This window comes from Miniopterus natalensis, chromosome 1, assembly GCF_054644295.1.
Source record: "Miniopterus natalensis isolate mMinNat1 chromosome 1, mMinNat1.hap1, whole genome shotgun sequence".
NCBI lineage: Eukaryota > Metazoa > Chordata > Mammalia > Chiroptera > Miniopteridae > Miniopterus > Miniopterus natalensis.
Window position 1 is genome coordinate 9699962 of NC_142081.1, and position 10647 is coordinate 9710608.

Sequence of the window (10647 nt, forward strand, 5' to 3'; positions counted from 1 at the left end):
ACTCCCCCCAAGAGGGGATATCGGCAGCCTCTGAGACAAGCGCTTCTAGGAAACGAAACAGCCTGGTTTAAAGCGTGTGGAGGTTTGACTAGATAAAGGAAGAGAAGCTGGGACTGCAGGAAACTCCCTGCTCTGAGGGCTTAGGGCTCCCGCGGGCAGGGCTACCCTGGCACCGTGAGCGACTGTGTGTGTGCTTGTGTGCAGCTTGTGTGCAGCCCGTGGACGAGATGGTCATGGGTTAGGTCACCGTCTATGTGCCAGCTGTGCTCCAGCACGAGGCCCTCCTCCTGGTCTGGAACCTGCGAGAGGTTCTTACCTTGCTTTGAAGAGGCCCTTCCTTTCGGGGCTTAAGTTCTCTTGGTCATCAGAGTCCTCAGAGACACCTCGGTGCTGATGAGCTTTGTCTAAAGGTTTGCGTTTAGGTGTCGGGTTGCTGTGTGTAGGGTCTGTTTCTTGGCTGAATAACTGTCTGAGTAGATGCAGTAGCCGCTTGTTTTGGTTCTTTGCCCCACCTGCTCCACTTGGGGAACCACAACTGGACGCACAGGTTTTCACCAATGGGTGCTGAGGGAATGGCTGGCCTGGCAGAGCATCCTTCAGGTGCAGGGGACTCGCCTGGGACTGAGCCTGGTGGCCCTCGTGGTGGCAGTTATAAGCTAGAGCCTGGCAAAGCCTGGAGGTGGAGGGTGGCTGCTCAGGGACGGTCATGGTAAGTGGAAGGAGAGCATGGCGTACAGGAAATCACGGGCCAGTCTGTAACTATGGAATCCTGAGCAGGTTGGTTCATCTCTCTGCGAGCCTCAGTTTTGTTTTTTCATCTGTGAAATGGACGCTGAGGAGAGTGGTGTTTAAAGAGGCATCTGGCAGGTGGAGGACTCTCAACAGATACAGCTTGGCTCTTCCATCCCATCTGCATCTTTTCATTTACAGAGCACTTTTGCACCCACTGTGTCTTTTGATTTTTGAAGAGTAAGATTCCTACGGAGACCAGGTAGAAAAGGGATGCTCCTGGCAAGGTACAGTTTCTACCCCAGGTGGACAAGGTATAGTTTCTACCTGTCCTCGGGGACTGGTAGATGGAGGACTGATTGCGACAAAGCCTTGGTGGGAAAGCAGCACCCTCTGGGCAGCTCAGGCAGCTAGAGAAGGTGCCAGGCTGCTGGAAATGAGGCTACAGTGATCGCCCCTTGCCCTTTTCTGTTTCTATTAATGAAATCTCCACTCTCCCAGCACCCAACCTCGACTCCTTCCCCACCCCAGCCATCTACCTATCTACCAACCCTCTCATCCATCTATCTACCCATTAACCCATCCATCTATCCACGTACCCGTCACCCATCGAGCCTTTACACACCCACCCCCCTGTTCATCCATCTATCCATCTACCCACCCATCCACCAACCCATTTATCCATCCAACAAATAATTTTTATTTATTTATTTTTTTATCAACAAATACTTTTTGAGAGCTATTAAGGACCAAGCACTGAGGAACATCTCAGGTTTGTCTCTGGCTAGCCTCACCACCCTTCTAATTGGTCGTTAGTTCCTACAGCTGCTTATCTCCTCTCTGGCCACGCCGCCCTCATAGCCAGATCCAGTCGCGCCAAGGCACTCTCAGCTCCCCGGAGCCCATTCTCTCCCTCTTGGATTCGATCTGTTGCACACATTGTTTCTGCTCCGGCAGCCCTTCCCTCCTCCTGGTCTTAGCATAACCTGCTGCTCGGGAAGCCTTTTCTGGCCGGGTTACGTCCCCTCTGATGAACTCCCTTAAAATCCTGGCTCCAGTGTTCCGTGCAGTGCCTTCCATGGGAAGATACTCAGTGAGTGTTGGCCGTGTGAGTGAGTGAGTGGGAGAGCGGGTGGGTGCACAGGTGGATGAATGGTCAGCCGTCGAAGGTTCGAAGCAGGAGGGATTAGGTTAGATGTTTGCTCTAGAGAATGGCTTCGAGGGGGGGGAGGGGTCGGACCGGAGCCGTGGCACTATTCTCAGGAGGAAGGCTTGGCCGAGCCCACGGGGGGCATTGGTGAGGGAGCTGAAGCGGAGACGGACGTGAGAAATATGCAGGAGTTGAAAGTGGTAGGACGGGGATACTAGGTGGGTGAAGACGGGAAGAGGCTGGAGGCCAGCCATCCGGCGTGAGCGAGTGGGCAGGTGACAGACTCGTGGAGAAATGACGGAAGCAGGGCGGGCCCGCTGCTTGTCCTGTGTGGAGGCAGGACGCGGGTCATGCCCACCTTCCACTGGGGAGCTTAGCGGGGCTGAAACCACGGAGGGGCTGTCGGCCCACAGGGAGCGTGTGTGGAGTGACAGAAACAAGCCGGCAGTAAACGTGAGTGGGAGGGACACACGGTGAGCACCCGCCATCCACCGCCTCCGGTGGCGGTCCCCTGTGCATGTGGCCTTCCTGTCTGGCGAGATCGCAGGCTCCCCGAGGGTGGGAGCCGTTGCTCCCTTCCCTCTGAGCCCCCATGTCTAGTCTGGTGCCGTGGACATTGTAGATAGTTGTTGGATGAAACCCAGGGGTGCTGGGCTGTTGGGGAAGCCGCTCTGTCTCTCTGGGCCTCCGGTTCCTTGTCCATAAAATGGGGAAAATGACAAAGCTGTTTTGAAGGTGGGCAAGAGGGCAGATGCGAACTGCTCTGTAAACTAGAGATTTTGCAAATACAGAGTGTAAACACAGCCGTGCGATTTTGAAAGCCTGAAAAGGGCTGTTATCTGCCAAAGGCTGTGTCCTGGTTCTAACCACAGATTCTGCCGGGTCTCAAGTTCCCCTTCTAGCTGCTTGTGCTCCGCAGCCTTGGAACTCCTGTGGGACACTTGATCAGGGGCAACCCCAGGCCTCCTGGACCTTTGAGTCCCTGGCAGCTCCAAGCACAGTTCACGGGCGGGAGCGCCAGCAGCACCCGGAGGCTTGCGACAAGTTCTTCAGCCCGGCCTCGGGCCCGCCGTCAGAAACTGCAGGTGGGTGGGGCCCCGTGATCTGTTCTAACAAATCCGCCAGGTGACTCAGAGGCACCCAAGTTCAAGAACCTCTGTCTGGAATGTCAAAACCATCTTTTCGCTCCAAAGTGAACGTGGGAGGTACTTTAAACATAGTAAGTGTTTCTTCTTTGCCCTGCAGCCTTGACTATTTGTGACTTCAGCTGCCAGACTGGACTTACTATTGGCGTAGGAAGGAGGAAGCCACAGCCGGCGTCCCAGCCCGCCCCGCACATGCACTCACACTGGTAAACAGCAGGCTTAGGGCTGGTGACTCTCCGGGGGTTCTCAAGGCCTGGCAGGACGTGTTTTCACTGTGGCTCATTTGCCCTGCTTTATTGGCTTGTGAGGGCCCGCGTTTATGAATGAATTTTATCTTCCTGTGGGTGGATTGAATCTGGACTACGGAGAACCTGAGGTCCTGGGTGGGTGCCCCTGGGACGGTTCAGGGACGGTGTTGCTGTCACCGTCCTCATAGGTAAGTCAGGTGAACTGTTTGGCCCCACAGGGATGAGCTTGGAATTCAAAGACAGGAGAGCTGGCAGGAGGGGGGCGAGTGGGGCCAAATCCTGACTTGCCGGGCTGTGGGCAGAGGTTAGGGGGTCACAGGTCTCAGGTGCCCCTTCTCCCCTTCCTCTCACCTTCAGAACATTGAAGCAAAACAAAAACACAGCAAAAAACAAGAAAACCCTGGGCACTGGCGGTGGGAATGTAAAGTGGTGCGGCCACTGTGGAAAACAGAGCGACGGTTCCTCAAAAAATTAAAAATAGAATTACCATATGATCCTGCAATTCCATTTCTGGGTGTACACCCCAAAAACCTGAAAGCAGGGACTCAGATAGATACTTGTACACCCGTGTTCACAGCAGCGTTATTCAAAGTAGCCAAAAGGTAGATACAACCCAAATGTCCATTGACAAGTGAATGGAAAAAACAAAATGCAGTAATACATACAGTGAGATATTACTCAGCCTTAAAAAGGAAGGACATTCTGACACGTGTTACAACACGGATGAGCCTTGAGGACCTTATGCTGAGTTAAACAAGCTGGTCCCACAAAAGACAAATACAGCCTGACTCCACTTACAGGAGGAACCCAGAATAGCCAGATTCACAGAGACAGAAAGTAGAACGGGGGGTTCCAGGGGCTGGGAGGAGAGGGAGCTGGGGAGCTGGTGTTTAATGGGGCTGAGTTTTTTAGTTGGGGAAGATGAAGAATTCTGGAGATGGATGGTGGCGATGGTTGCACAAGTGTGAATGTCCTTAATGCCAGAGAACAGTAACTTCAAAATGGTCAACATGTTATGTACATTTAACCACAATTAAAAGCATCGACAGTGAGGAGCACCCGCTCCATCACCATCACTGACATGCCAGCCTGTGTCCTGGAGAGGAGAGGGCGGGAGGTGCGCCTGACTGGGGGTCCCAGTCTTCCAGGGGCTGAGAGGTTGGAGTGAGTCTCAGGTGGGGACTGGAGGTGGCAGGGGGGTGGAACGTGGAGCAAGGAGACCTGGGTTCTAACACCAGCGCTTCCTTGCTCGGGCTGGCTTTGAGCGAGTCACCCCCCTTTGGGACCTCGGTTTCCTCACCTGTGAAACGGGGAGGTAGCATCCACTCGCTCCTTCCGGAGTGCTCACGAGGGCCTGTGAAATGCCAGGCACTGTTCGAGGTGCCCAAGGCCTCTTGGAATTTACATTCTTGCGGAGGACACGGATCACCGACAAGCAGACAAGTCAATAAATGAGAAAAGTCCCAGGTACCGACGGGCGCTCTGTGGGGCAGTCACATAGGATGGTGTGATGGTTATGGGGGGCGGCTGGGAGCAGGGTGGCCAAGGAGGCCTCACGGGGAGGAGGGGCCATTGATGTTGCGATCAGGCAGCCAAGGAGCCCGCCTGAGGTGGAGGTGGAGACGGGACGGGGGCAGGGCAGGGCTCCAGGACCGGCAGCAGCCGGTGCCAAGGACGGGGCGAGGCCGGGCCGCCGAGGCACAGAAAGCTGGCCGGTGCGGCTAGTGTGCGGTGGTGACGGGCAAGGTGCGGGGAGCCGGAGTCAGTTCACGTTGGGCCTTGTAGGGTTCATAGGGATTTGGGATTTGCTGTAGGGGCGATAAGAAACCGGCGCGGTGGGCTTTAAGCGAGGAAGGGGAGGGCCCCGTGTGCACTTAGGTGTTGGGTGGATAACGTTCGGGCCACGAGTGGGAGAGTTGGGGAGGGGCTGGGCCTGGCTGTGGAGAGAGCCACAGGGAGCCCAGGTGAGAAGACGGCAGCTTTGGACCAGGCCCATCTCGCGCCCATTTTTGAGATGCTTATGAAAGGTACAGGCCCTTTCCCCGGAAAAATGCGCATACTTATATATTTATAAGATTGAGCATTTGATTTCCGGGGAACCCCTCGAGTTTATTCTCCACGAACCCCAGGCAGGGAACTGCTGGACTGATTGATGTCTCTGAGCCCCTTCCCAGCACACTGTACCCACTTCCAGCCTGAGCCCAGCTCGGGGGCCACAGGGCCAGCAGGAGCCACGACAGAACCTGTTGGAGGGAAGTCGTGGAGGGAGGGGCCCTAGTCAGCAGCTGATGAGTTGTGGGTCCTGAACTCTGAGGGGTTTCTCTTCTGGTCGGAGAGCCCCAGCCTGACTACGGTGAAGAGAGAGCAAAGGGCAGGGTGATCCGCTGATCCCGCCAAACCGCGTCCTTCGGCCCCACTCATTCAGCATTTGCAGCCATGCGGACCAGCATTCTCAAGGGGGTGAAAGTTGGTTCTTGGGTGGGGTGGAAAAATCTTAGATATTAAATGACTTGTCGCCCCCCCCAAAGAGCACAGTACATAAACAGACATGCAGTTTACCTGAGGTATTAAAATGTTCCTGGAGTGGGGGGAGGTGGGAGAGAAATGTCTAAAAAGGCTCCTTGTGAGGGTGATTGTGAAAAAGAAAAAAAGGTTGAAAAAGATCCTGATTGAGACATAGCCAGATTTTTCATCTGAACCAGGAGTGTTAACAGAGAAGCTTAGGCCTTCGGTTTTGATATATTAATATGTAAATATTAATATATTAATATTAATATATTTAATATGTAACATTAATATGTTATATTAAATATAATATATTTAATTATTACAATAATTTAATATATTTAATAATTATAATAATTTATTTAATTATTTAATATAGCATATTGATATTTGATATATTAATATTTTGGTATATTTATATATTAATATCTAAAGTAAGCTTACAACAAAAAATGTTATTCTAGCTTGTTCAAATGTATCTGTATATATAGCATTTCCTTCGTTAAGTTCTCAGCAATGTGAACTTTTCACTAATGTAAGATGACCATGTTTTTCTGTTTGTTAATCCTCACTGAGGATATTTTTTCCATTGTTTTTCAGATAGAGCGACAGGGAGGGAGGGGGAGAGAAAGAGAGAGAGAGAAACATCGATGTGAGAGAACCACATTGACTGGTTGCCTCCCGCACGTGCCCTGACTGGGGTTGGAGACAGAACCCGAGACCGAGGTACCCGCCCTCGACTGGGAATCAAACCCGAGACCCTTCAGTGCACAGGCTGGAGCTCTGTCTACTGAGCCACACAGGCTAGGGCAAGACTACCATCTTTTACTCCACCTCTTTGCCCTGAGAAAAACAGTGCCACGCGTTTGACCTCCATCCTCTTATGTGGCCCTGATACTGACCCTGAGGGCAGGTGTTTCTAGCCCCACTTTACAGATGAGGAGACTGAGGCTCAAAAAGGGCAAATGACTTGCACAGCCTGTAAGCGGCTTGCTTGGCCTGGCTCTCATGCCTGTCGGTGCCTTGTTCTGCACTGTCCCCCATGCTGAGTCCCCAAGCTCCGTGGAAGACAGGAGGGTTAGCACCTGCCGACAAACACCCAGGAATCCAGGCAGTGCCTGGGGAAGCCCGGCCTTTGTGTCTTGCCAGAGCACTGTGGGATGTGGACAAGGTTGGGCCTCTCCCATGCTGCCTGGAGAGGTCCCCAGGAGGGGCTATGGCCTCAGTGTTGACTCACCTGGTCATTCCCACGAGCAAGTGGGAAAAACATGAATGGCGCTTATTGCTGTAGAAGATAGTGGCTGGGCCCTCGCTGTTGCAGGCAGGTTGGAATTAATCTTTACCTTCAGCTTTCCATGTAGAGCTGGGCTCAGGCTAGGCTCTGCTCACAGAACCAGGAACATAAATAAGGGAAAGGAAGGCAGGGAGGGAGGATGGGAAGACAGACATAAACCACGTTCAGCCCGGCTGGCGTGGCTCAGTGGTTGAGCATCTACCTAGGATCCAGGAGATCGCGGTTCGATTCCCGGTCAGGGCACATGCCCGGGTTGTGAGCTTGATCCCCAGCAGGCAGCCAATCAGTGACTCTCTCATCATTGATGTTTCTGTCTCTCTCCCTCCCTCTCCCTTCCTGTCTCTGAAATCAATAAGGACATATTTAAAAACAACAACACAACAAATTGAGATAAAAACAGAAAACCCCACCACGTTCAGAGGTTCTAAGTCGAGCTGGAGTTGGCTGGGCGGGTCACCTCTATATTAAGTGAGGCACTTAGAACAGCGCCTGACACACAGTAGGTGCTCTGTACCTGTCAGCCGCTCCTCTTCTAAGCCTTTCCCGCCTTTGACTTTCAGAAGCTCACCCACCACCAATGAGGCCCAGCCTCCGATGCAGCTGGAACCGCATCTGCGTCCCCTGAACGACATGGCCGCAGAGAGACGGGCCCGTCCCCCGAGCCCGTGAGGGGCGGGGCCCCTGCAGGCCCGAAGATGGGGAACACCACGGCGAACACCAGCGCCCCGAACTGCACCATCGACCACACCATCCACCAGACGCTGGCCCCGGCGGTCTACGTCACCGTGCTGGTGGTGGGCTTCCCGGCCAACTGCCTGTCTCTCTACTTCGGCTACCTGCAGATCAAGGCCCGGAACGAGCTGGGCGTGTACCTGTGCAACCTGACGGTGGCCGACCTCTTCTACATCTGCTCGCTGCCCTTCTGGCTGCAGTACGTGCTGGAGCACGACGACTGGTCCTACGGCGACCTGTCCTGCCAGGTGTGCGGCATCCTCCTGTACGAGAACATCTACATCAGCGTGGGCTTCCTGTGCTGCATCTCCATCGACCGCTACCTGGCCGTGGCCCACCCCTTCCGCTTCCACCGGTTCCGCACCCTGAAGGCGGCGGCGGGCGTGAGCGCGGTCGTCTGGGCCAAGGAGCTGCTGGCCAGCGTCTTCTTCCTCCTGCACGCGGAGGTGGTGGAGGACGAGGACCGGCACCGCGTCTGCTTCGAGCACTACCCGCTGGAGCCGTGGCAGCGCGGCATCAACTACTACCGCTTCCTCGTGGGCTTCCTGTTCCCGCTCGGCCTGCTGCTGGCCGCCTACCGCGGCATCCTGCGGGCCGTGCGCCGCAGCCACGGCACCCAGCAGAGCCGCAAGGACCAGATCCGGCGGCTGGTGCTCAGCACCGTGGTCATCTTCCTGGCCTGCTTCCTGCCCTACCACGCGCTGCTGCTGGTGCGCAGCCTCTGGGAGTCCAGCTGCCAGTTCGCCACGCGCGTCTTCGACGCCTACCACTTCGCGCTGCTGCTCACCAGCTTCAACTGCGTGGCCGACCCCGTGCTGTACTGCTTCGTGAGCGAGACCACGCACCGGGACATGGCCCGCCTGCGCGCCGCCTGCCGCGCCTTCCTCGCCTGCTCCCGGCGCGGCGGGCCCAGGGAGGCCCACCCACTGGCTACCCCCGAGGCCTCGGGGGTGAAGAGCGAGGAGCCCGAGTTGTTGAGGAAGCTCCACTCGGCCTTCCAGGCCCCTAACTCACCGGGAGGGGAAGGGCCCCCCGCCACCGCGCTGGCCTAGCCGGCCCCCCCCCCCCCCGCCTACCCGCGCCTACCCGCGCGGGGGTGAATGAGGCCTGAGCTTGCTGGCCGGCTGCCGCCCGCTTTGCCGAGCGCAGGTGCCTCCTTCTGCTGGAGGGGACAGTGGGCCCGGGGCCCTGAAGCCCGGGCCTGGGCTGCGGCCAGACCCCTCTGGTTCCGGGGAGCGTGCCGAAGCTTGCTGAGCCTGATGGGGTAAGCCCCGTCAGCGCCTGGGTGTCTTCTGTTGCAGGCGGGGCTGCTGCCAGGAGGGAGACGGGGAACTGTCACCTCCGGGAGGTTTTCAAAGAGAGAGGCTGCTGTGGGTGGGGGGAGGGCAGAGTGTGAGGACTTGGAGAGAGGGGCGAGGGGAGATGAGGGCGGGGCCCTGGCTGTGCACCGTCCAGGGCCTTCCGGTGCCGTTGTCACAAATGACACCTGTCCAAATGTGCTGGTGTTATCTGAGGAGTTGACACAAAGCTGTATTGTCATCATTAAGCTTGAGCCCCACCCCATGAGGGGATCGGAGGGAAGATGAGTGGGTCCAGGAGGCTGGACGGGAGAAGGAATGTGGGAAGCATTTGGGGCATTGGTAGTGTGCATGGGGGACAGTGAGGGGAGTCACAGGCGGAGGACACCCCAGTACACAACTGCGCAGGGGGAGCCGAGAGATTCCCCAAGCTTCTGGGCTGATCGAAAACCAGTCTCAGGGCTCCCGGGGCTCTCTGGGGTGATGTCTGTGGTCCTTTAAACAGTAAGCTCTGAAGCACAAGTGTCAGGACAGAGGCCTAAAGTCCAGGCGTTTCATGGGGTTCCCCACCCAGACTCTTCATCAGTGATCTGTTTCCATCTGCCCAGGGGCACCAGCCCCAGAAGCCTGGGTGTGTGGGTGTGTGCACGTTTGTGCCTGTCTGTCTGTCCATGTTTAAAATGCCGGGGTCTCCATGACAGCTGTGTGCCGAGACACTGAGGCGAGGGTCATGTGACTACTGGCAGAGTCCCCCACGCCCTCCCCGGCCTCTGCCTCCGTGCCCTGCCGCACCCACGGTGGAGTGTCCGGCAGCCCTGGAGAGGAGCATGACATTCTCCCGAGTTCCCAGATGCAACAAACAAATCAAACAGATGCATTCTCTGGCGTCCCAGCGCCTGTAACAAGAGAGGAGGTGGCCCTGGGCTCCCCTTGCCTCCCCTGTTCTCCTGCAGTGCTCCTCAGCCAGCTCTCCCACCTCCCCGGCCTGGAGAGTGACAGTGGCCCGTGGGCCATATGTAGCCCCGGGCACTGACTGCCATCTCTGTCCTGTCTTGGAAGGCTGGGTACTGGCTGGGCTCGGTACAGCTCAGCTCTCGTGCAACTTTGTGCCAATCGTGCTGAGCCCCTGCCCAGGCGAACATCCCAGGGACCAGAAGAGCTTATTATACTGCTCCAGGGGCCTGCTCACCTTGACAGAAATGCTCGCCCTCCAGATGTCCTGGTCGATGGGCTGGGGCCAGCTCGCACTTCCCTTGGATTTGGGCTCCTCACAGACAAGGGGATAGGTGGGCTCAGGTCGGGGGAGGGACCAGGGGTGGGGAGACAGAAGCTGGCATCGGTGAAACAATTCTAGAAGCTGCTAGAGGCAGGGCCACCCTGAATATCCTCAACCTTTCTTCCCCTCTCTTCTCTCCCCCGCCCCCATCAGGGATGCCCAAAGGCAGACAGCCCGGGCTGGACTGACCTAGGGAAATGGGGTCCCAGGCCCACGCTTGGCTTTGACTGGCAGCACCTGCCCCAGCTCCTTATGGGGGGGTCTTCCCCT

General features: G+C 56.3%; 1 protein-coding gene across 1 annotated transcript; it reads left to right on the top strand.

The window, feature by feature from the left end:
• The first annotated feature begins 7637 nt into the window (after positions 1 to 7637).
• On the top strand, positions 7638 to 8855 carry GPR68 (G protein-coupled receptor 68). Its single transcript, XM_016205704.2, has one exon. The coding sequence runs from the start codon at positions 7767 to 7769 to the stop codon at positions 8853 to 8855; it is 1089 nt and encodes a 362-aa protein (XP_016061190.2). The 5' UTR covers positions 7638 to 7766.
• The last annotated feature ends 1792 nt before the right edge of the window (positions 8856 to 10647 follow it).

Bases quoted from the DNA above. Each gene is read 5' to 3' on its own strand.
- GPR68 (XM_016205704.2), top strand. From the start codon at position 7,767: ATGGGGAACACCACGGCGAACACCAGCGCCCCGAACTGCACCATCGAC.